Source organism: Ooceraea biroi, chromosome 4 (genome assembly GCF_003672135.1).
Source record: "Ooceraea biroi isolate clonal line C1 chromosome 4, Obir_v5.4, whole genome shotgun sequence".
Taxonomy (NCBI): domain Eukaryota; kingdom Metazoa; phylum Arthropoda; class Insecta; order Hymenoptera; family Formicidae; genus Ooceraea; species Ooceraea biroi.
Genome location: NC_039509.1, coordinates 13944761 through 13972068, shown reverse-complemented (window position 1 = coordinate 13972068; position 27308 = coordinate 13944761). Strand labels below are relative to the sequence as shown.

General features: G+C 39.6%; 1 protein-coding gene across 2 annotated transcripts in view; it reads left to right on the top strand.

The window, feature by feature from the left end:
- The window catches only part of LOC105278276 (neuronal acetylcholine receptor subunit alpha-7), a 180096-nt gene that overhangs the window by 128201 nt on the left and 24587 nt on the right, over positions 1-27308 (top strand). For both annotated transcript variants that reach the window (XM_011337260.3, XM_026968794.1), the window contains one exon: positions 9559-9668. In XM_011337260.3, the coding sequence (XP_011335562.1) occupies positions 9559-9668 (110 nt within the window). The remainder of the gene's footprint in view (positions 1-9558; positions 9669-27308) is intronic.

Genomic DNA, 27308 nt, shown 5'->3' with positions numbered 1-27308 from the left:
GTCTTGTTGTTATAGAAAAATCAAGTTATTAAGCCCGTTATTGTATCATTCATCAGCATCGGATCGATCATACTTTACGGAGGGTATGAAAAGGTGTCGGACGAGACGAACGTCGCCATTGTAAGACGGGCCCCGGCGAAAATCCCGACGGATAATGCGAAACTTCGGCCGACCCAGTTCCATTCGCGCTGATCGCGATTAATGGCACACACCCCGTGTACGCCCGATGCATCCGTACACGTTATGCGCTAAGGCGAGCGGCGTATTTATCCCGTCGGGGTAAATACACGGTACGTGCGCCGTGAACGTGATCAAGGCGCTGCCACGGTAGATACCGCAGCCCTTCCGAGTCCTCGATGCACATTACCGTGTAAATACATTTTTCTATTTACCCCTCGGATCCATATCGCAATTGCGAGCCTTCACAATTCGCGATCGGGCTGCAGACGTGGCGGATTTCAGCGGAGAAGCCGATATGATAAAAAAATAATCGATCCTGAAGGGAGTTCGCGAGGGTGCGCGAAGGAAGGAAATCCACGTACAAAAGGGTTAATCCGACAAGCGCACGGTAATGCGAACGGTCGTATTCTTTTTTTACGTTCATATTTGATTTATTCTTTTTTTCTATTCTTCCGATTTTTCTCGTATAGCTTGTGCCTTATCTCCCTTCCGTCTCTTTGTCGCGCGGCTTTCCCGTTCTTCGTGTGCCTCCCGTGTCTCATACTCCTAACGACAATGAAGCGACTTTCCCGCACTGCCGCGCGCGTTTAATTAAGCGGCAATGAAAGGCGGACGCAGCGTGTGCGCGCAACGTTCCGAGTATTAAAATTAAAATGGTGCCTCGATGCCTCTTAATTACCTGCGACACTCCAGCTCGCCGAATTGTAGGAGTGGCCGACGCCGACGCCGACGCTGTAATGCTGGCGTCCACCATTAAAAACTGTTTAGCCTTAAACGCGGGGATAAATGCGATCGGACGCGCGCCTTTAAACGTAAATAATGGCTGATTAACTATCTCATTGCATAATTAATTAGCGACGGTTAATGAAACTTTGCGGTTCCCGTAATGAAGTATTTTATTCATGTCGCACGGGAATAGCGTAGAGTTGCGGTATTATTATTAATTGGGCAATTTTGATGATTGTGAGATAAATACGCGGCATTAATGTTACTTTCTTCTAATATCATTCGAGAGATATCTACATAAGGTTTGGAATAATGAAGAAAGAAGAGAATGTTCTTCGCGTTGCACGCCTCTTGTTTTATCGTCGTCATCTCGTGCTCATGTATGTATCCTCGCTGCAATTTTTTTTCGCATCCCATCTTACTGCTATTTACATCTTATTGCATAGTTTTTACGTCATATATCTTCCCTGCTTCCATTTTCCTGTGTCTTATTCGTTCCCTCCTGATTGTGAGTATTTTCTTGCATATTGCTAACAATTGCATCGTTATATTGGGTGAATTTCATTTATTTACTTGATTTTATTTTGTTATTGATTCTTTAGAGTTGTTCTCGATTTATAATTGTATTGTTTATGATTTGTTAAAATGCGAATCCGAGCGCATTGCGAATATTAAAATGCAATTACAAACTTATATGGAAAACGATACAAAACAGAAAATATTTGTCTTTATTATTATAATCCGTTTAATTACGATCTTAAGTACAATACTGATTTAAAATTAAAATTAAACAATTTTTATAAATAGAAACTTTTTGAAAATGTAATATATTCTCATTAAAAAAGTTTTAATGCTTTGTTACACCTGGAGAATACATATATGAATTGTGCAGTATTTTATTTATTCATTGTGGTAGTCTGAAACACACGTTTTTCTACCTGTTCTATTTTCGGGCGTAATTTTATCTGTAAAGTACCCTGATCGTTGTCGGGTCTCGGAATATGAGGCATATTCTACTTTTCCTTTTCCTCTCCGAAGATATAATTAAGGTAACATCAGAGAGATAACGGACACCATGTATTCCGGCACAGGGTCATGTTCTTGTGGGAGAAGCGAGTTGGTGCTTCGTTTGTCAAGCGTGGCTTGAATTTCAGCGTCTCGTTAAATTAAATCCACGTCCGAGGGGGAGCCTCGATGGATGGCCGGGTCATCAGATGAAAGAGTTTCCGTCTCCCCGGAGATGGCTCGTGCCGAAATGGTTGCGTCACGGTAAATTGTCGTCGGCTACGACATTCGCTCAGTGATAGAATATGTGATGTGAGGGTGGGCATCCTTTCGCTCTAGCCTCGTTTCCGGCCTCTTCGTGATAAATAGCAATTACGATATTCAGCATCCAGCTATTTACGCAGCTTGGCTTGGAAAGATGAGATATCCCAAATATGCATTAAACACACGTGTGTTCGAGAAAGTACTTTTATACATGCATATATCAGATTTGTTAGAAACGGAGGTAAAAGTCAAAGTCGCGTTTTCTCTATGTTCTTGTTTCGCGATGTCTGTTACAAGGTATACGGGCGAGTACAACGCAAACAAGCTAAGATGCAAAGAGACCTGAAATGGAACTTTTGCAAAGAATAAGCCGGCACCACATTTCTTCAAGGAGTTTCTCCTTTCAGACTCTTCCATTGGAGAACAAGAAAAAGGAAGGTAAAAGGAAGTATATGTATACATCTTTTCGGAATATCTTGTATTTTACCCTGTCCATCATCGATCTAGAATTCTGGCGGTCGCAGTCGGTTTGCGCAACAAAAGCTTATTGCAGTTTCTTTGATAAAAGTGCTGCGATGCGAGTTCGTATCACACAGCGTGACGTTTACGCATCCCGACATCACTGACTTGCGTAACGTTACTTCCTTTGTCATTCTTTGCCCTTCATCTTTTGTAGAAGCTACGTGAAACACTATAATTACGCCCTTTGCAAAGAGACTTAAGAAAACTTATTATTAATCATAAAGTCGAGAATCTATCTTCTCTTTACAGGGAACGTTATAAGACGAGCTTTATCGGAGGAAAGATGTCAGTTTCTCTTTAGTAAATCGAAATTCATCAAATCGTATTCTTAGATAGTCTTTCTAATACAGACAGTTTAATTGCAATTTTGGCAATTTTTGATATGACGCTTTGTGTTTCTATACGTGATAGTCTAAGGAGCTCAGATAGTAATATTTGTGATGGATGTTTTCATTCAGAGTCTAGTAAAATCATTAAATGTCTTATTAAAACAAACTTAAATCTTGTTAATATTATTATTAAATATTAAGTCTTTTAACGTTAGTGTTAATTTATCTCTTTTACGTGACATAAGATATATAAAGAAATGAAAACACATAATGCATATAGTATAAACTTTTTAATAATTTAACCATTTTAATTTCATTTTCATACTAAGTACCGTCGATATTTTATAGGAATTTTGTAGTATTTATTGCGACATTATTTTCTATCCGGATATTTCTGCGACACAAATACATCCTAATAAAGCTGAAACATACGGTCGTGGTTTGCTTTGCAATGCACGTGGACATGGTTTAAGAGGCTTTCAGTGGGGGATTCAGCCACGTAGCAATGCGGTCATTAATTTCATTAACATCTTGTGAATATAAACCGAAAGGACGATCGCGGTCTCAGACACTATTGTTGTATTCTCCGGATAATCCACTGAAGCTTTAATGCTCCTCTAAGGAAGGTAGTGCTGAATATTCTCCTCTAATCGCGTTTCTCGATTGATGAAACAATTGATTTACTATCTTATCTCTTCCTATTGTTATAAATATTGTATATTGTATCGGGTCGATACAATATACTGACTGTCAAAAAATTTAGTTAGTATTTAGCATAAAATGTGCGCTATGAAAAGCCTAGCCATTTTCTTAATAAAAATGCCAAAGTATTAATGGTTTTCGAGCTAATGAAAGAAAGAGCTTTTATGAAGTAAATTTTCGAGATACTTTGTTATATATTCTCGAGGAAGAAGTTAATTGCAAGTTTCATGAGAAATAGTAAACTGTCTTATCTTATCGGTCAATTCTGAGACGTTATATATTATATATTAACTCAGAGAAAAAGATTGTTTCGATTTGCTACTTGTAACGACTATTTAATATTGTACAGGTAACAATATTGAATAATGTCTATATCATAGACAATAATAATGTCTAATCATAGACAACGATTACTTGGTTGATGAATAATTTCTTTCTACTGAATGCAATAAAGTAAAATTTGACGTAAAACTCGAATCAAACTTTTTGATTGTTAATATTTTTAATGTCGTAAAAAGAAGGGGCAATATTCAATTCCCCTATCTCTCCCTTTCGATCTTGACTCGAGAGAGTCACGTTCTCAGAGCAATTCTGTCCCGCGAAAAAGTTCGTTACTTTTTTGGCTACGGTCGTTCGTTACTTTAATCGACAACTTCGTCGAGGGAAGAAACGGAAACGAAACGGAGGGATCGTCGTCGACATCGCGACGCCGTAGATCGATCTTTCCGCGACGAGCGTCGACGGTACTCGCTCGTCTCCTCTTCTGTTCATCGCTCGGTTTTATGCGACAAAATGGCGAACGACATTCCGTGAATTGGAACCACGACGGTAATCGGAATTACTCGAATTCCGATCCGCGAATTTAATCGCAGACGCGCGATTAAAACCCCAGGGAGGCACCCCTTGGTACCGAGAACTCTTCGACCTTGTCGCCCTAGTGTTCGTGTCGTCGAAATCGTTCAGATGGATGAAAAAAAGCACAGATTCCTGAAGGAAGGAATTCGTGATTCGATTAAGCTTCCTCGTTTATCTGAGACCTCCTCGAACGAAATGTTCTGCGCGATAATGTCTCGCTGTATTTCGTTGCCGCGGGTACCGGCATATATCTTGCAGATACGTAATTGTCGCTGTAGCAGAAGGATGACTGTTATTTCATGTTCGATTTTTATAGCATCGTCCGTTCTTTCTAAGACGGAGTATGACTGTCTGGAGCAGTCGGACCGGTAATGGATGTGAACTCATAAAAGGCATTTCCCATGGACTCATAAAACGCATTTATATGTTTGCTTTTCTTCCGCAGCGGCGAAGGTCAATCCTGGTGGCCGTAATCCGCGAAGAACAATAGATTCTTGCATGATGGGAACACGTAATAATTATACAAAATAAAAGATATGTTTTATAAAAAGATATATTTGCAGGATGTTTTCCTCATACCTTTTCTCATTACTTCGACAATTATAATAAATAATTTATATATAAAATAGCGACAACAGAGTTTAGCAAAATTTTGTAACAAGATAATAAAAGATCGATTTAATCGCGTAAGAATCTATAATGTCAGAAATAGTATGATGGATATAAGACAGACTAGCAAACATCACGGTATTATAGCAATTAAGCTCAGGAATATTAGGCTGCTGTATATCGTATATCGCATATATTATGTATCGCAGAGTTATGCTAAGACCGGATTAGAAATGCAAATTATTAAACCACATAACTTCCCACTTTTCGTCTGTGTTGATGCATAATTATGGCGCATTTAATTCTTGACTCTTTGATAAAATATAATTTACTTATAATTTTTACTAGCTACTCCCTGCAGAATATAAATATTACATAATTATTACGTAAGTGCATACGAAAGAAAAGATGTAACTCTTATGTAGACGCAGATCATGTCTCGTTCAAATGATAAACTGAAAACTACACGTTGCTCCTGACTAACGCGCAGTATTAAGAATATATCAAGCTTACAGGGAAACTTCGAGGGAAGTTTTTTAATCTAAAGAGTTTGAAAAATTTCTTATGGAAGTTGCTGGATTATGCGGACTACCCATCGCTATAATCACGTTATTCGCATGTACTTAGTATCGGACAACATTTGCTTTTGTGCTCATGCCTCATTCTCTTATCTTCGCATAATTCTATCTACTCATCTATTCTATTGCCTTTTGTACTCGCGGACTACATAATAGCGCACAGAGAATGGCGCGAAATCATAAGATGAAAAACACTTCCAGCACGATGCCTTTAGATTTTATAGCTTTCCGCCATCATCACATCATCTAGGTGAACTTAGCACTTACTTTTTTAATAAATTAAATTTTGAATACACGAAATGCTAGCATTTTGTTGTAGTTATTTGTAGTAAAAATAATTTTGTTTGTAGTATACGCAACAAATATTATAGCATTTTGCAGAAATGGTTAGGTTAGTACTCGACTGTAAGATAAACAAATTCTGATAATATTACATATTAATTCAGAATTGTTTATAGTTGTCTGTAGAGTCTTTATTTTTGTTTCTAATTGCGTCGAAAGGCTTCATGTATTCAAAACTTAATTTATTAAAAGTGGGGTGCCAAGTTAACATAGGTCATCACTTCGTTTTACGCTCGTCTTTTATACTACTCTTATTTTCGACCGCGCAGCTTAACGACGTGTCTGTCGCAAATGATCGTTTTTCCCCCGGGGCCATTAGAGCCTCACGAAAATTAGTCGCGCAAATGATCTTCATCTCAAGATTACATCGCGGGCAAATATCGTGATCGGAACGTGATGAGGCGCCAGCGGTGACGAAAGGTACGTGACACTCGCGAGTCACATACTTCCGCCATATTTCCAACCAGAAAAAGGAAGTAAGATCGAAATGTTCCTCTCCCCCCGCAAAAATACCGTCTCTTCGGAAAATAGGTCGCGTCTCAAAAGGCGCGAATTGTAAATGGCGTTCATCTCGAAAGCTGCCTCGCTCGCAATCTGCGTGACTTCGCGCGAGATCGCGGCTCCTGTCTCGCGGCGGAATTCCGTGCCGACTCCCATCTTCGACTTCGATCTCCCGTGTGTGACTTTTATCCTGTATCCGGTTACTTTTACATCCGGCTCACCGACGTCGCATCGCATCGCCCAACGCGCAGTTTTCAGTCGAAAAACACGAAACGAGAAAGAGAGATTGTCGGTATTTGTCTCCTACCTAAAAGACAGACGGATCGTTGCTTGCGCACGGGAATCCCACTTTTCATAGAACAAAACGATGAGGAGCGATTTCATGTGTAAAAAGATACGGTCGGGAGATGAAGGAGAGGATTGATCTCGCCCAAATTGGCTTGGGCAGAATACGAGAGAGGACCTGTCCTGCGGTCGACATTAAGATGCTCTCGTAGAACCGAAGGATTTACCTTCAATGGCTGCGCTCGATGACTCAATTAGTTTTTTTTCTTCAGTAGAGAATACGAGTACGTCGAGACAAAAGAACCGTAATGACGGATAAGCTCTGGGTAGATACGACGCGAGCAGGACGGAATTTAAAATTACACCTCGGGCGAGCGGAGAAAAATTTGAGACGCCGAATCGAGAATTTTTCTCATTAAAAGATTCTCGAGAAAGAGAGATAACGTTCAACACGTAATTAATTTATTTCGAGTTTTCTTTTTACGCGAGGATCATCTGATTTACGGACAAACAACGTGCAAAGACAACGTGCAAAGGGGGCAAAGAGGAAAAGAGCGACACGCGCCTGAAAAAGGAGAGTCCAGGAGACTTTTCCGCGGCGATGAACATAGAAACAATATAGCGGCAATTAGCTGTGTCAGCTTTCCACATGCGCGTGGATGATTATGCAATAATAATGGCGTACGCGCGGCTCCGCAAACCGCCACACTGTACTGCGCGCACCGTTATTAATTATCTCGCGGCACACTCCATCAGCGGCTAATCAATCGGCGAGTCAGTGACTAATCAGCGCGAGTGCAATACGATAGCCGACGAAACTATCCGGCCTCACTGCGTATTGAACTTCACGACGACGGTTACAATGTATCAAAAGTATTCCCAGTCTTGTCATTCTACCGAGAAATCTTCTGGGAAATCTCCAGGAATTTCTCCTGCATTCTTCTCGCGTAGTCTTGCGGTAATGGGTTCGTTTAATCATTGACAATCAAATCGACCTGTGATGTTCACGTCTGCTTGGTATGCAGATACGTATTCGCGATAAATTCGACATCTGAAGCGATAGAAAGTTGTCAGTAGAGTAGTTATTGACAGTGAAGATACATACGTGATCTGTATGTTATAAGCTGAACAATGAAAATAAACTCCGTCGATTCTTGAATGGTTTTAAACGAATGCAAGAACAGTATACATGATGCGTAACATGAAAAGGCAATCAAGAATGGAAACATTTATCATAATTTATTAGACCATTTAACATCATTCAAGGGAGATGTAATCAATGTAAGCGTTATCATATTTCCCGCCTGATCCTCTGATTTTATCTAGCGACCGGAATAATCCTGCTAGAATGATTCGGTCGAAAATACAAGCGCGACGACCTGTTACGGCCACATTGGCCAGATCGATCCTGTCTGTCTCATTTCCGCTCCGCCGACGAAGGATTGCAAATCTAAAGCGAAGAGCACCCGGACCGCGAATACTTCCAAGTTTCTAAATCGCTTCGGAGGAGCCGCAAAGCGAACTTAGTTCGGGGAAAGTTCGGAAAATGTTCCCGAAAGCGGGGAAAGTATTAGCGGCCGTCGTATCCGCAATGTCCGGCGAAACGCGCTACTGTACCAGCGATGACGTCGCGTCGCAGAGATAGCCGCCGTGACATTTGCATAATGTCGGAAATGTATTCTGATAGGGCTATTCACCGTACGCGATATCACGTTCCTGAAACATCAGTCGAAATCTGCATTAAAAAATTAGCCGCGGGCATACGGGACGTCCGCGTTACAAAAGACGGCGGTTAAATGTACGCCGGAGGCTTTTAACATCAATTTTGGCAATTCATCGGTTCGTCTCTGCGGACAGGCGTGAGCTAACGAGAATTCAGTAGAGAAGCCACGTCGAAATTATTAACATCAAGTAAGTGACCAGAGATAAAAGCGAAGCGGACAAAGTAAAGTAATTTTATCGAATTTGTTTGCGTGGACAACGCGCTTGTCGTGCGGTTTTCCAGAGGCGCAGCTTGTGCATTACACGAGCAAAAGGACGGGATTCGCTGCACCAAGTTGTGCGTTCGTAAATTCCCCGGACGAGAATTAAATTGAAAGCTTGTAGTGTTTACTTGACGTATACCATGTAGTCTGGAATATTTGCGCGAAAAGCGAAGAGGTCGGCACTTACCGCTTGAAAAATCGATAGTGTCAACATCGCATTGGGTAGAATGCAGTGAGTGATTCGAACGTGATTTCGATGTATGTATCGGTGTGTGTGTGTGTGTGTGTGTGTGTGTGTGTGTGTGTGTGTGTGTGTGTGTGTGTGTGTACGGCTGTGTATTAACGTGTTCGTGTTCTCCATCGATTGTATTAGTTTTGCCATAAAGATTCCTTAATCAACGCGTTCGTTGCATTGCACACGTGTAATGCACAACTCGCATCGATAAGAGAAACCTTCGAACTTTCGAACAGACAGTTAATAAAATCATAAAACGACATTTCCTTAAAACATTTCCGGTCTTTATTTATACGTCATGGATGTACGTTATCCCGTGAATGGACTTGGAAATTTTTGTATAAAAAAAGTATTAATACAACACATGCACAGATTCGTTATTTTCAATGCGATCTCTCGCTCATAATTTGTAATTCTACATAATTTTCGTTTAATTACAGGAATGGAACGATGTGAACATGAGATGGAACGTCTCGGATTATGGAGGTGTGCGAGATCTCAGAATACCGCCACATCGGTTATGGAAACCCGACGTTCTTATGTATAACAGGTAATGTAAACCTACATTTCGCCACTCGAATCTTTTTATCCTTCTTGGTATTGCGCGTATTCGTAAAAGGAAGACTGGCGTATATATAAAGGGAAAATCTTATACGAATACGTGACACCTGTGTCAATTCCGTATTTTGACAGAAAATATGCGTCAGGATGTTACTCAAGATAAACGACAATTAGTATACTTGCAAAAAAATTAGAAATTTTATATCAAAAAGGAGTTATATTATCGTTTGCAGTTTTCAGTTAAACATCATGTAAAACTGGATTACTTCTGAATTAACAGCGCTTGCTACAAAATTATCAAGTGATTTGTTGTAATATTCGCAAATCTAATTTAGAAACTACATTCATGACAGCTAGCATTTATACAGAACATTGAACAAGCTACAGAGCACGAGAGCCCATCTTGCTTTTGTTCACCAATATCTCTTGAAATGATTCGGTGACAGTGAGGAAGTGCCCACGATTGGCTAGCAAACGGCACCCATAAATTGAACAACGTCACAGAGATCGGCGAATCGTCTGGTCTCCAGCTGCGTATTATAATAGTCTCCAAAAGGACATCGCTTAGTCATGAAAATACGGATTGAGCCCGATCGTCCAGTTAATATCTTGATATTTTAAAATCGACTCGAAAAGAAATGCATCCAGAGACGAATGGCCAATCGGTAGAATATAACGTGATCATTTTATTTGCATGTTGCGATTTACTGAATAGAATTCAACGTGAATATATCGGCTCGCGTATTCCTTTAATTGGCAACATCGGCGCAACGTAAAGTGCTCAATGTGATTATTGCATTTCAAAATGTACCTACGTCGACGTGAAACTTTTATGATGCAATTCAAGCATTTGCTTAAATATCTATTTATATTACTACATCATTATGAAAAATAATGCAAATGTAGTCGGGAGATTTCCATAAATAAACGGAGAATCTGACAAAAAGTAGTAATATGGAATATATAGAGAAGATCCACATACGCGCATATGTATCATGTAGACGAAATTGTGGGAGTGAATGACATTGCAGTGAAAATAATGTGATAACCAGATGCCCGCGCGAACAATGGAATCCTTTCAATTGAAATAATCCAGTTTCATATTTAAACACACGGAATATCTATGGTGACATCAAGTCCGCTACATAATTACGATAATTGCTGTAATAATGTTTCGTCGATATCGTCTGCAGACGTTAAAATTTCGCCGAATGCTCGAGCGTAACTGCGTGTCTTATTTTTCGCGGTATTTCTAACTTTTAATGAAGCGTATTGTCGGCGCGCCATTGTTCGCGGGAAACTCCTGCTTACGCTGCTAATATGCCGAAATCGCGCGTATCGATTATGCAAGCGTGTTTCACATAGTTGCACTTGCACGGGCTGTAACCGCATAATATAATGCTAAACAGCGGGGTTGGCGTGGAACAGTAATATATGGCCGCGATGCGCCATGAGTTAATCGATTAATCACAGTTTATGGCAATTTATTTAAAAAAGCAGGCTTTTAACTGGCCACGATGCGCAGTTTAAAATAACGCAACGATTATTGTTGGGAAATAAAAAGAAAAAAAGAAAAAAACCACATGCGCCGTAAAGCTTCATTACCTTTTTTTTCCGATCCAAGCGATCTGTACTGAATCGTGATTTAATTTAATTAAGTCGTTCTAAACTTCAGCGTCAAATACGTGTTAATATTAATCCCGCGCAATAACGATGTGTTACGACGTAATTATTTTTACAAGATTTCTACCGTTCCGTAATATCGTCGGTTTATTAACTCGAGTACCATCGCTATTGTGAAATATAAAAAAGAAACGTCGATGCTGCAAGAGATGAGATTAAATCGTGTCAACAGCAGCAACTCTTTCAAAATACACGCTTCATGCTTTCCTCTATCTAACAAAGCCGTGCAGCGTAATGCAAATAAATTCCCTGAATGCACTGTGTTTCACAAGTGACCTCTTTTCAAATTCTTGATGCGTATGGGGCACCATAATTCCGCGTTTACTCTTCAATAAACGCGTCGTTGTGACGCACGTTAATTAGTTAACCGCGCCGAGTTGGTCACACGAGGATGTTATCATGGTCGCGTGCCGTTTTTCATTATTTTATATGCAATCTACCCCCGCGAGGACGACGCTCGTTGTGTGCGTGCATGCGTGAGAAAGTTTATAAACGCACCGTACAACGTCTATCACACAGTTGCGTTTATGTTGCTTGCGCGAACGGTTAACGCGCGGCCACATGATGCACACTGCAAGTTATCGGGTCAGTTACAAAGACAGCTCACGCTCGAGAAGTGAGCTTGCAAATTGATCGATAAAACGGCGCTGTTGAATTATTTTAGCGCGAGCCTCCTCGACGCTGCCACCCCGTAGCGCGAATCTGCTCGCACCGTGCGTAAATTCAAACACTGTGAATTATTTACCCTTCCGGGCGAGAGGGAATTTTCGCTATTTAATTTTCGCTTTCCGCGCTCACTAACAGATGATGCAAACTTTTTCTAAAACGACTCGACTAAAAAGAAAAAGATTAGTGGTAAACAGCATAGAATCTAATCTACTTTACTGTTCTGAATCTTATGCTTTTAAATTGCACACTGTACGACATTACACGGCGTTTTTTGTTCGTTAAATTCTTTGACTCAGTCACATCCTCTGTAGAAGTTATTGACACAGACTTGGTGCTGCTATGCTGAACATAATTAAAGTTCTTTGACAATTCAGACTATGCGACTTTGATAAAAATACTCTTCTTACGTACTTGCAATTACTTTCTATAACGTTATATTTTTTATTATTACATACTTCAGTTGACTCCTTTGCTATTAACGATGATTATAGTCAGCCATAGCTGAATGTTTGTCGTACACTAGGAATCATTATAATCATTCGTCAAAATCCTTTTGCATGATGAGAAGTCTACTATCTCGTTACGATAATCAAATGTTTCGTTTCGAATTGCCTCGATCACCGCCAAAATTATAATACGCAGCATGCGTGAAATAACTTTTTAGCAGTTGACGCGTTGGAATTGCATTGCACGCAGGTACATGTGCGTTCCATTACGTCCGTAATACAGGACGATGTAATGAGAGTGGCGGGGCATTTTCCGAGTGGATATTACTGTAGCAGTTAAGTGAATTAAATTCATGGTTACGATTCAAATTCATTCAAAATTAAAAAGCTGAGTCGCCTCATTCGCCCGCGAGCTTGGCCAATTTGCCAGTCTCCGACGTGAGAGACGTATCACTCTCGGGAGTTGCAACCGAGTGCCGGGTACACGAACGCTTTTTATGTAACACGACCGGACATGCACCCGGCTACCATAATCGGTCTCCACCGTAAATGACATGCCTTTATGTGATGCACATCCGACGTTGTTATGTGGCACGGATCACGTAATATATAACGCGGTGCGGCGTCCTGGAAGAGGGGCGGAAAGGGGCGCTTCGCGCGCGCGAGGGGGTCAGTCGCAAAGATGGTGCACACCTAAGGACTGATCGATCACTTAACTGCTTTGTGTCGCGCCGTCACGGCGCAATTCTCCCGTGCTCCACTTTTCATCCAGGTCCATGCAGGTCGCCACATGCACGCCGCCGGGGCGATTTTATCGCGTATATTCCGCCATACAGGGTGTCCCAGGTCAATTGCCGTTTCTCCGGCCCCTCTGGTATCTACGGCTTCCCACGGGATCATATCGAAGCCAGAATTCGACGGAATCAAATCTGAAATCTTCATGAGTGGAGCCTCTTGTGATTTTTCGAATTTTCCAATCAGAATAAAAATAGCATTCTATGCAAGTTTACATAATTAGATAAAGCAAATTAACGCTCCGGCCATTTATAGGATGCTTTCTATGAGGATTTTTTTATACTATAAGTACATGATTAATCAATTAGTAACACCTTTATTATTTTCTTGCAAAGCATACAATTATTTGATCGAGAAACGAATTAACAGAAGGGATATAGAATGTAGTAACTTTGAAAAATTGAATTTTTTTCAAACTGGTTAAAAGGAAAGACAAAGAGGCGAATAGAGAAAGAAAGAGAAAGAAGGAGCGTAGAGCTCTTAAGCTGATGGCAGGGAGACGTGTGAAACGCTCGTGCAATTTTTACGACGGCACGAGATCGACGTCGCGCGTCGCCGCCCAGCATAGCCGAAAAACGAATCTCAATTTGCAAGATGTAGTAAAACGGTTTATGGCGTGGACTAACATCAAGTCGTTAGAAAGAAGAACGCCGTTGCACAGTATCGCTCCGGCCTGCGCCGGCGTGGCCAACTCCACCATCATTTCAAGCGTGCTCGAGACGTCGTTAATTAGTAAACAATTACTACTTGCCAGTGGCATCGTTGTGTATCGAGTTTCGAAAAGACGAATTCCGCGGAGTGATTTACGTGGAAGTGCTAATTGGAAATACTAGAGTTCGAACGGAATGCTCGGCACATTCCTTGCATCTCTTCTTATTGGCCTGCACGTCGGTGACTGTGACGCGCGTAATTCGTTACTCGATCCATCCGTAATGCGGTATAATAAGAAAAAGGAGAAATGGAGAAACTGCCATCGCCCAGTGCCACGTTCACCTCGAATTATTCATCCGGGATGATCGTCACGAATGCACGCGTAAATTCGTTTTAAGCCATCGTTGGTAGGTGCAACGCGCAGCGGGCAAACTGGAACGCTGGGCCAACTGGGTCACGCGCATTAAAAACAAAGCCACCATCACCATTTAAAGGGAATCAGGGAAAGTATCTCCCCGCTCGGCAGTAATACATTGTCGAAAACGCTTGCGGCCACGCCATTGTCTTTAAGTAGGTAATGCATCGGGTGTCCGCTGTCGCTGCAGCCGCCGCCGCCATCGTCGTAGTCGTCGTCGTCGTCGTTTCGTATTTGTCGAATTAAAACTTCGTCCTGGCACGATGCATTAGCTGAAACGAATGACCAGCGAGCACGCCGGCGAACTTGGAACGTTTAATGGACCAATAGCGAAGCGATCGTCAGGCAAGAACTTTGCTCGTCGATTCGTCTCTGACTTTGATTGCTCGGCTTTCATTTTTATCAAATTAATAGCGCGACGCAAAACGAATTCGATGGTAAAAGTAATGGTATCTTTTTCCCGATAGTTGATATATTAACGAAATTAAATGCGATTTTATAAAACAAATAGTTGCATCATGGAAAATTGAATACATGAGATTTTCGATTTCCAAACTTGTATATTATTGAATATTATTCTATCTCGTATAATTATTATCTTGTAGTTTGCCAAATTTAAAAAGGAATAAATTGTAAATCTTATTTTACTTTTTTTTATTATTCTCCGTACTACTATGTATTTATAGTGAGAGAATAAAACTTGGAAGAAATCAATTTCGATTTTCTTAATTTTTCAAGTTAAGTTCTCTAAGTTTCAGCAACGAATTCACGACATTCTGACGGGACATCCGGCAAATCCCACAGGCGATACATCAAAACTTGTCTGCATTCGCATTTTTCTGCTTTCAATTTACGCTCCGCGCTTCGATTATTCATCCGCTTCTGTGCTCTTGGGCCATTTTCGCCCAACTCTACTGTTTTGGCGTGTTAACGATGACCCCTTCCGATTCCACGTATCACGTTAATCTCCCATTAAACCTTCCATTAAACATTGTTCACGGAAGAATCAACAGTTGCATTGTATAAGTTTTATCTCGCTGCAAGCTTATATACGAGTCGTATCATTTCTTTTTGGTAAAAAAAGAAGTTTACTCTGCAAAATGTCGCGATACGATTTCAACTCTTATGTGAAACGATCTTGACGCAAAACTATCCACGGGTCAACTCAATATTTGCTCAAAATGGAAAGAGTCTGCTTGCGGTGAGTGCTCGTGACGCTTTCGCGATTTCTCGAGATCTTATAACCTGTCATCGGGGGAAAGGATAGGAGCGTTATTCGATATTACGCTTCTTACTCCATCGTCAATCTGTCAATTCGGCAGTTTTTCATAGGCCACTCGTCAGGGGTGAGCGATTGCGGCGAAAATTCATTTCGCAACGAATGGCTCGAACGAGCGTGAGCGCACGCAAACGCTTGATGGTTTTTCCGAAAATTGCCGTGAATGACGAAAAAACGAGCAAGCGAATCTCCAGCAGAACGGATAAGGTTTTGCGCAGAAAAATATAACGGATCGCATGTCAATTGTGATAAATGCCCTTTTATTTCCTGAGAATGTACGTCGGAATGTCAAAAGTGGATCCATCTCGCGACGCGAAATTTTTATACCAGTCGCGAGTTTGTTGCTTCTTTCGATATTTATCGCGTTGAGAATTATAGTACAAAACTTTTGCTTTGATTGGTAATAATAATAATAAACTTATAGATTATGAGAGTTCTCTATGATTATATAAATAACGAGAATTACGATAATAATCTAATAATATTTTATAATTTAGCTTTATTCAAAGCATCACCTACCAATGAAATACGTATGAAGAATATTATAAAATATCAGATAAAATAGCTAATAATATAAAATTGTAGGTAAAATATTAACTGGATGGGTAAATTATGATGAAAACTTGAAAAATGAAATAAAACAAATAATTAGTAAATAATAAAACGCTCCCGTATTAGAACACCGCGATAATCCGTGAACTCAACAGAAAGCGAATACGCTTGTAACAGTAATTTCGAAGAAATTATATGGCGACAAGGTAATCCCATAGATATAAGCGCGAATCGCACGCCGGCGCTAGTATGCTAGCACAAATGGGAACGTATTGGTTCGCACATTGTAAGAGTTGCGCTCGAAAACCGCCCGAAAATTGAGTTTTCCTTGCAAACAACATTTTGCACAAGTCGGCGTTTTCAAATAAACGCAACGCTCCGAGTAATGCGCTGGCGATGCGGGCACGAAGTTTCTGCCGCGCCGCATAGTTAGCTCCGTAAAGCTGTCATGCCGGCGTGTGAATATTTCACGCATTTAATGCAAAAAAGGAAGAAAATCGTTAACTCTTCCACCCGTTCGCAAAAGCTGCTACATGCAGTTCGCTTTACTGAATAATTTTGTTAAGAGGATGCTGAAGAGAGTGTTAAATTTCGATGCGAAAACTTCATTATTTGATGGCGTTCGAGATATCTTTTTTTTTTCAAAAAATACAAGTGTAAAAGACATTTAGCTCTCTCATAGAAAATCAGTGCGATTTACAAACTACTACATACGTTATTGCTACTCTACAAGCGAAAAAATTGAGCGTTTACCAATGCGCGATGAAATCCTACAGAATCCATCGTAATCCATTATAGTCCATCGATGAAATTGATCATTCGGAATCTTTTTAGTCTGAAACTCTTGTTATATATTTTTCATCGACTGCATTTCAAATCTTCCCTTCACTTCACTTTACACTTTACACTTACACTCGCGACGCAATAATTTTTTTATTAATCACGTTCTATCTACCATCCGGAACTTTTTCTATGGAATTCACAGTGCCATTGTATGTGGGTCGTTTTCTTCTTGCATATTTTTCGTGATTGCTCTTTTCTTGTCGATACTGTTATTAAACTCGTTGAATGAATATTTATGTATATAATTATTTTTCCACTTCCTTATTAACAGATACGTTAAAGAAAAACAGAATTAAAATACTGATGTTCTTAATTACACTCGCGAGAACTATTCCCTAAAATTTCATGAAACGTGAAAAACGCGCGCTTGAATCGATCGCGGTATTTATGACACGCGTCTTTCTATCCTTTGATCAATTCAGTATTACTGTTGCTTTGATTTAGATTTCAAATCGTAAAATATATTCTTCAAGGAACATCTATCTGAATATATTTGCGATGTAGATTCGAAATATTTTCTACATTCGTGCGATGCGATTATATCTCTTCATAAATTTTAACGTAAAATTAATATTATTTAGTTACATTACTTGAGTATTCATATTATTCACGTTTTATTGAATTAGATTATATGAATATAATCGCGATTAAATACGAAATTGAAATATTGAGGATCGTTGGGGAATTTTATTGGAAATTTTTGTTCTCAAATCTCCACAGAACTATGTTAATTAACGCTTTACAGGTGAATCCGCTCATACATGCTACATTTAGTGTTATTTTGTAATGAATAGGCGTAATTGTGTATGTGATTTATATAATGTGTATGAACTTATATTTTCATTATATAAAATTTTCGTTTAAAATTATAATTTTATGGTTGCTCATTTAGTTTTGCGTGTATAGATACTTGCGGTGATACCGCACGAGTTCTCTCGCAGGAATCGATGCAGACGCCTATAAGCTCGTATCTATATAATTTTTACAGACTCCTAACATTTGCTTGTAATAACTATTATAACTATAATTATTATTATAATATTGTATTATTTTTACACGTATAAATTTTTATATACATACATACCTTTGCACGTTGGCACGTAACGGATGCACTCGACTGACGTCACTCGAATAATTTTATTGGAACGAATACTCACAGGACGATATTAGAGCTTAACCGTCGCTTTATTCAAAGATTAATCGCGATTTATGTGCTTTAGAATATGCATAACGTTCCCCGTGAGTGCAATCGCATAACTTCGCGCCTCCATGTGAGATCAAAGGCAGAGCAAATAGTCTAGTAGACATATTATTTCCCATGCGATCATCGTGAATCAACGTCTCAGGTAAACGCATACAGATTCCCCATATTCCTGACGCTGATGACTGCAGGGCATAGAAACTCGCGAAGCGCATCTCGCATCCGCGCTCGAGTCATTATCCGTGTAATCCGCGAGGAAACGCAACGCTCGCGGCGATGTCGCTATCGAAGTAAAATTGCATGATAATGATATATACGTTATGATTGAAAACACATCGGCGATATTGTAACGGTGTAATCGCATTACAGAGTGAAAGAGAACGCGTATAATCAGACGAGATTTCTTGGATACAATTAAATTCTATCACAAATTTTATATCGAATTTATAGAATCTTGCTTATTTAGTAAAATATTCATGAGAATTAAGTTTCGAACAATTAATACTATAGTATTTTTGATATCATTAATTTAGAATGAATTTGCATTAACAAAGTTGATTGATTAATTACGAGCAACAGAAATTACATTTAAATCAAAAATATTATAGAATAGTGCAACGTTTATTCTTAGAGTACTCTAATTGCAGAAATATAAAATTAAACCAAACTAATAGTGCAGCAAGTTGCCCGGCGATTTATTCCTATCAAAGTACACATCTTTTTCGCGAAACCTAATTCGCGTAAGTAACGCGAGCAAGGTACGCGCTCGGATTCTCTTGTGAAACAATCGATGTACTAGATCCTTTAAACGCATCTCCGTAGTCGTCAGTAATTCAAAGTGATTCATCGGGAGACAGGAAGGTAATTCATTAGCGAGCGATACCATCAATCGACGATTTACGCGCGCACGCTTAGCTAAATGATTTTCATTCTACTTTCACACACGCGTTTCCGCATTGACTGGCCTTCACGTTGACGAGTATTAACGGCTTCTGTATCGGAGGTGCAATGCAGGGTTCGTTAAGACTTGAAGCGACGGCAAACACCGAGGCGTAAATTAAGGACCGGCGAATTATTGACTTTGGAGAACTGATTAAAGGGCACGTCTATTATGAGTAATTTCCGCATGGCATGTCGCATTCGGCGACTTGAAACTTAAAACAAGAAACGATCAATGAATCTACTTGTTTTTTAAATGACACATTCACAATAAGAAATTAATGATTTTAAATATTTCGAAATATTATATTTATTTAGTAAATATCAATTATTTTTCCAACGCGTGAGATATATGACATTTCATATGTAGGTATGAAAAGAAGATTCTTCGTTATTTTCCGATACATTTAATTAGTTTATTTATTATATTGTTCTCAAACATGTTTGTTACATCATATTTTGTAATATCTCTACATGTGTAGAATACCAATTGTAACTTATAAATTGTAAAAAAGATTGCGAATAAAATGCTTTCTCGAAATTACTGACGAAGTCGAGTTTCTTCGACGTGCATCTTCCGCATTCGTTTCATTAAACAGCGACCTTAGAGCGCTGAAATAGAGCGGTAGTATATTGCATTCCGGAAGCAGGAATCGTCGAAGGACGAGGTTGGCTGTTGTCCGCGGTGGACGTCTGTTTCCTAGTGCACTTATCGGGGAATCTCGTCGTCCATGAGTGGGCCAAACTATCCTGCTGCTTGACGGTAAAAAAGCGCCTGCCTTGCTCTTCAAGTCTACCGAGAGGAACGTTTGTTCCTTTCAACACCAAGGCTTCGACACGTCGCGGTCGTGGAAGCTTTACGTGAAGATGAGCGCAGCTTCTTTATAGAAATTTTATGACCCCCGCGCACCAGTCATTTGTTTTTGCTACAGTCATTTACTACATACCTGAATGCACGTATGTATTCTCTTTGTGGGGAGAGAAGCATCTATTTTCTCTTATATATTCTCTTATTGATAGATAATAGGGTCGATTTTGAATAAATTTTTATATGGCATGTCAATTAGCAGATATCTGTATCTGTATCTGTATCTGTCTCTACTGATATATGTAAATAATTTTTAGATAATAATAATATGTATATAGTATTATTCATGTATTCGTAATATCACGTATTTTACAATTGCTTCATATAATTTGTTATTTAGGTGTATATAAAAGTTTTAGTCATTTTTTACATGTTTTTGCTTTTTGGGTGCATAATATATGCAATACAATTGAGTCATTAAAATATTTTTTACGATTTTCTGCTATTTCTCGGATAAATTTCGAATTCCTTTCCGAAAAAAATTTTTCGTATCTCAGTCACATCTCGAAAGTACTATCCAGTTAAAAAGTACTGCATTGTGATTGGAATAAGTAATAATCCGAAAGCGCCAGGTTGGATGAATACGTCACGTACAGAAAAACTTTTCAAGCCCAAAAGTCCAAAATGGTTTGCTGAATATGAAAAGCATACATAGCTTTTCATTACTCATCGTGTTCACTATTGTTTTTCGAAGTTATGTTTATTGTTAAATCATGACATATGGTGTCTTACAAATTTCGATGTCAACTCTTGAAAACGTAAAAAAGCGAGAATTTATTTGAATTTTAAATAATGATACCAGAACGCTGAAAAAAGACTAAACCTTTTGCATACACCAAATATATAGGAATCACGTGATACATTCAAAACATGATTATAAAGACATATTTTTTGACTTGAACGTTTTCTTTCAATGAATATGAATCATTGATTACAAGTGAGTAATTTTATTTAATTATTTAATGGCGAAAACTTTGCTGTTCTTGGTACAACGTTGGAAATAAAAGTGGAATAATAGAATGCTAGCTGACATTTTCCAGATGAGCGTGCATGTGAAAAAGCAATTTTCGACCATTTTCCGGTTAGGAGTAAGCCGTGATGAGACTGATTCGGATCGCTAGCCGAAGCAGTGGAACAAACGATCCTAAGTATGTTAAGCGCATTTCGTTCGTTTCGATACGATATTGAGATCACCGGTAATCGAATCTCTTCTCGTTTATGTGATTTTCTAACTCCTGTCCTTTCGAGTTCTTTCAAGTATATGTTAAGGGTCAAAATCAAAATTATCTTCTTTCAAAACTAAAAATATCACGCTGAGAATATCATGCTGTATAATGTTACGTAACATTAAATTATGTAACATGACATGGTTAGCACGAAGCAAAAATATAAATGTAGAATATACCGTTTAATATACAAGAATAATAAAAATAACTTTTATGCATTCATAATGTGCAACAAACATGAAATTCGTTATACGACGCGCTACTTATGGAAGTCAATATTTCTTTGCGAACAAAACAAGCTTTCAAAAAGACCGAAAGTTTTATAATACTTATGTAAATTTAGCGTGATTATTTTCGGTCTTCTCGGAAAGTCGCTTAAATTGCCCTTCCTGCCTTTCCCGAAATAATCCGTCCATTTATTCCATTACCATCGATACAGTCCGATCTGGCCCACTAATGTGCTGACATGTAAATTTAATAAGCAACTGCCCTCCACAATCGACCAACCAAATAAGCAGCCAATCGCCGAGCCAGATGTATGTATTATATACGAGTCGATCATCGATGACCCGAGTCCGACAAAACTCGTCATCGTGCAAACGACCGCCAGGATCGGTTGCAGGCAAGCGCGAGGTCGCCTGCAATTTTAGGCCACCGTCACAAACACGGCTGTGAGGATATCGCGCGCGATAGTGCTCGGGGTTGGAAAGAGAAATGCTTTCTGGTATATGCAGCTGCATATAAAGCAGATATTCGATTAATATGGCATAAATATCGTTTGACACGAACAGAAGAAAATAAGAGAGAGAAAGGAAGAGAGAGGAAAAGGGGAGTCAGGAAATAGAGGTATAGACATATCGTGAGACAGAGAAATTGCGGCTGGAGCGAAAGGGAGGAGGATGACGCTTCGCGCCGCTTAAATGACAAAATGAGTTTACATCGGCCGCGTGAAGGGATGGGGCAACGAGGGGGTCGATAGGGCACATGCGGCGGGAAGGTGGAGGGTAGAAGGAAATGTATGGGAGGACAGGAGGGTGATTGCGAACGAGGCCGAGAGGGCGGAAACGAGCGAGAGGATGGTTCGACTGCATAGGCGACTTGGAGCAGCGCCAAAGGCAATATGCATTAGCTATCACGTATTTTGATATTCAAGCCAAAGCAGATTAAATTCTATGCCGATCCTCTGTCCACCCCGTCAACCACTCCTCCGCCCGCTGTTCCCTCCTCTTCATTCTTTGTCCCCTCTTGTCCACCCTGTCCTGACCGGTCGTGTCGTATTTGCCGATACATAATGAATGTCGCTTCGCCGACGCGGCTGAGCTTTTATGGCATTTCGATCGACGAACACGCGCTGGAATGCGGCCGTCAGGCTAGGTTTTGGTTGTGGGTAATGCGCGCGTAAATTCGCCGACAGTGTAATCGGCCCGATTCGGCGGCCTGTATTAGAAATTAATCGCGAAGGTGACCGAAACTGGCACGTATCTCGGCCATTCCCAGAATACGTAAAGGACTGTTTGTCGCAAAGGGATGCGACCACAATTGAGGAATTTAACCATCTGTGTCATGGAGCGAGAGTGCGTATAGCATTGTTTGAATTTTCTCGAGGTTGCAATATAAAATGAGTTCCGATTATCTGTCAATTATACATTAAACGAAATTAAAATATTACTTGCATCTTTTTAATCTTTTTTCTGTGATAATGGTTGTCCATTAAAAAGTGGCAATTAACAAAAGCTCGATTTATTATATTATATATTTGAAAAAATTTTTCTCAAATATATAATGTAATACATTTTCAAGTCTCTGGTTTATAGAAATCGATGTAATTATTAAAAATATTTTTAATATTTTCAACATTGTTCATCACGTCGTTAGGAAAAACATGATAAAACGCCCTCCATTTAAATATTTCATAATGAGTGTGGGCATTTCTTGCAGGTTTTCGAAAGTAAAAGGAGTAATGATCTCCATTATATATGGACTCCATGGACTCTCTAGGATTAAAGTTCTCCTCTATTCTGTTCCTTAATGAATATCGCACAATTATTCAATCTGGAAGTTTCTTAATTAAGTTAAAAGTCTTAGTCTAAGATTTCCTTGGAAATTCAGTGGATTACGAATATATTGGTAGAGATTTAGTACCAGCCGCAAATAAAAGGAGCAAGAGGATAGGAGCGGGATGCGAAAGATTCGTAAGATTCTCGCTAAAGATACATATTATACATTACTTTTGATAGATCGCATTTGATAAATATACAATTTTAATGCGAAAAATAATATATTATAGTAATTATTAATCAAATATAATTAATAATTAATATAACATAAAACTAAGATAGTAGATAAGATAGAGGGATAAATTAATGCTGATAGTAATCGTCGCTTGCTTTTGATTTCGATTCATATTATTTACAATAGATATATCAAGCAAAATGTCTTTGCTCGGTGTCAATCGCTCTTCAATGGGATTGCTCACAATAGAGTGTTAAACTAACGAGAACACACCCATATCTTTCATGATATTTCAATTATCCAATCCGCCGAAATGCGGTTATCTATCCGCATAAAGGAGAGGGTCAGGGGATTTGATCGTTTCACTAACTGGCTATTACAAACCAAACCAATTTGCTCAAACGTAATAGTTGCATTTAAAGCGATTAACAGAAGCTATGCCGTTGGTTTCTCCCTTTCTCTTACCCTCTCTCTCTTTCTCTCTCTCTCTCTCTCTCTCCCTCTCTCTGTCCTATAAGATCATAATGTTTAAGCTGACTAGATAATATCGTCATTACTCAGCATTTACTGCATTCAATTTCTATACAATATCATCTCTTTAGCAAAATGTATATGAACATGAAACTTATAAAAAAGAAAGAGAGAGAGAGAGAGAGAGAAAGACAGACCACTAATTATCTACAGAATTAAATTAATGTACACAAAAGTGCATTTGTATTATAGTACTGAATAACAAGACATTAATAAATCTTTGTTTATGCTCGCAACGTTAAGTTAACACGTGTAGTGTCAGTAAGATACATTGACATCGTATCAGTTTCTCTTGTTCTATATCAAAGCCCTATACATTTCACGCTAAGTGGAATTGATTGATTCATACGCTAATTTATAATGTTGGCAGTGATTCCTTCAATACTTACGAGCGTATTATTATTACAACGTTAAAAGAAATCAATCCTCGCTATTTACTAACACACGCCTCTCAGTGCATCAACACCGTATACGTTAAAACTCGCTACGAGGTATCGACCGTTTATCAACGCGAATTTTCTGCGTACAGGGATAAAACGTACAGCTAACCGTACGATCGGCCGCTCTGACCGTTGGTTACTGAGACTTAAATTAGTTTGATCAGGCCGCCTGACTTACCAGTAATTACGTATTGGGAGAACAGATCGCGCTTTCCGGAACAGCGGACAATATATTGGCGGCGGTTCGCACCGGAAAGTCCGATTCGCCAGTGTACAATTCCAGAGTGCAACTGCTCCCACAACGATTTCCTCGCCAACGTCCACCCCTTTACTCTACCAGCACCATTCTCTCGTCGTTTCTCGCAAAACCCGCTCATCCACCCCTGTCCCTCTCGGTTTCATTGGATGAAGATTAAGTGGTTTTCGGGCCTCGCGGGCGCGAACAGCACCGGAGATACCGTGGATACAATCGAGCTGGAATTCATTCTGCATGCAGCGCGCGAGATAGATATACGGCGCGCGATAAATTATAGTGCGCGAATGACAGCGAGTACGATGTGGGGTAAACGCACCCTCGTGTATATACGGTTTTGCCGCCAGTGTTTCCGCCGAGACTAGCGCCTTGATCTCTCAGTTTCGTATGCTGAATGCTGAATGCTTGGGAGTAGGAGACAAGAAAAACAAAGGGAACGTACATGAGGATACACGTGAGAAATCAGAAATTCTCGGTGCTCTAAACTCGCGTCTCACGCGATGACTCGCGTCATCTTAGAATCTCGAAATATTTAGGAATACACAAGATGAGAAAATCGAACTACTACTGCCACCTTGGTTTACGTTAATATATTTTTTATTAAAAGAAAGAAAGAAAGAGACATATTGAGGAAAATGTACGGCGGTTGATATCGCACGCAGCAATATTAAGAAAACAGGATTAATAATGCCGACTGGAACTGGAATACTGTAATGAACGGATTGATCGTGTTACAACGGCCAACATTCTTTCTGAAAACAAATTTTGTTATATACTGCATAGATCTTAGTGTCTCTTTTTCAAACGGTCGCTATATAAATCTTGCTTTTTATTATACTTTTCTACTTAAACTGATTTATGCATCACCGGTTCTCGTTGTTTTGCAACTCGTCGTGGTGCATTCAAAAGTGGGTCGTAGTAAGAAACCCTCCGTGGAAATCGATAAATTTTTCCCAAGTAGGTTAAACGTTTTATGTTTTATTAAAGCACTCGCGGCTTTCAGAAATTGTCAGACGGAAGCGTGATTGACGTGTGATTGTTTAATTTCTTGGATGAGCGACGCGCAACGCACTGCATCTACCTGACGATACGCAATATTGCGCTCGCAATATGCAATTACGTGCCTTCGCCACGAACATAACTGTGTAACTACTGTCAAGATTAAGTGGTCATCAAGAGTGATCATGAAAATTAGAGCATACGCTCTGCATATATGTTTATGCGACCCTCGGCGTGTTTTCATAGGGAAATGTTGCAAAGTGTCCTTATAAATCTGGAATTTATTATTTTTAGAGGCGATTTCTAGACATACATACTGCTTACTACATTTAATATTATAAAATATTATTTACAATATGTGTCAACACAAGTTGGAAACTCTCAAGATTAAATTTTTCCTCATTGACTCACGTTTGCTTTTCTGCTATGACAAGTGTGATAATTTTAACGTGCTTATGAATCATAACAGGCTTTTTATGTAAACAGTTGACGTTTCCATCGATGTCAATAGTAGTCGCGGAAAACCGGAACATCGCCCACAGTAAACTATTCAGTGTACGATATGTAACAGAAATTGGCGGTGTGGTAATTGCGAGATATTGAAAACAGACCATTTCCGATAGTATGACAAGAGTCATTCTACATTAATCTGTCAGGAAATGCGATCGTCAATCTATCAGTTTCGCTTTGGTTCACGTTTAATGGAGCGGAATGAGTTGCGGAATGACTTGCTTATTGAACGGATGAAAATGCGCATTCTTCGAATTCATCTTCAAGATTATCACTAATAATTAAATTTTCTATATTGGCAATCTATATTAAACTAATTTTCAAAGAGTATCAATAAAACGATGAAACGCATTGTCATGTTTCAAGTTATCGCTTAAAGATTAATCACTACTTACGAGGAATTAATCGCTACAGTGGCGCAACGTTCGCCAGTACCTCAGGGAATTCCTCGCAGTGGTGAGAACGCAGCCATATTGATGATCGCAGCGTGCTTTGTGCATAGTTTATGGTGACGTCAGAATTAAACTTCGCGAGAGCATTTGAAGTTTACAACAGCGCATTACTGAAAGCACGTACGATGGATCTTGTGAAAGATTGAGAACAGAAGTCCCTTCGCGTAACTTAGAGCACTTGGAGACCTGATATGCCTCTATCCTCTCGTGATTTTCACCGTTGCATTTTACCACCGTTAAAGGTCCCGTTCCTCGGGAGGAGCCGAAGGAATGATTCGGACGAGTAATCCGAGATCATTTCTCACTGCGCGGAAATCTCGGCCGTGCGGAACGATCTCGGCAACGTCCTCACAAACTATCTCGCCGGGAAAGACCCCTGCCAAATGTCAGGCAATAACGAGGTAACACATCCGTGGGGGTGGATACGTGTAGCGTAGCATGAGAGCGAATCTCGCGAATCGACGATGACTTCGTCGTTGCGAGACGGCGAAACGGCGGTTTAATTCGAAGTGCCCTATCGCACGATGACAATTGCCGCGACTGCAGTTTCTAATTATTATTACCGAGCTATCTAGCCGTACATACATGAACACGAACGAACATACACGTGCAAATCAGGTGAAAACGCGAGGATTAATGAAGCGC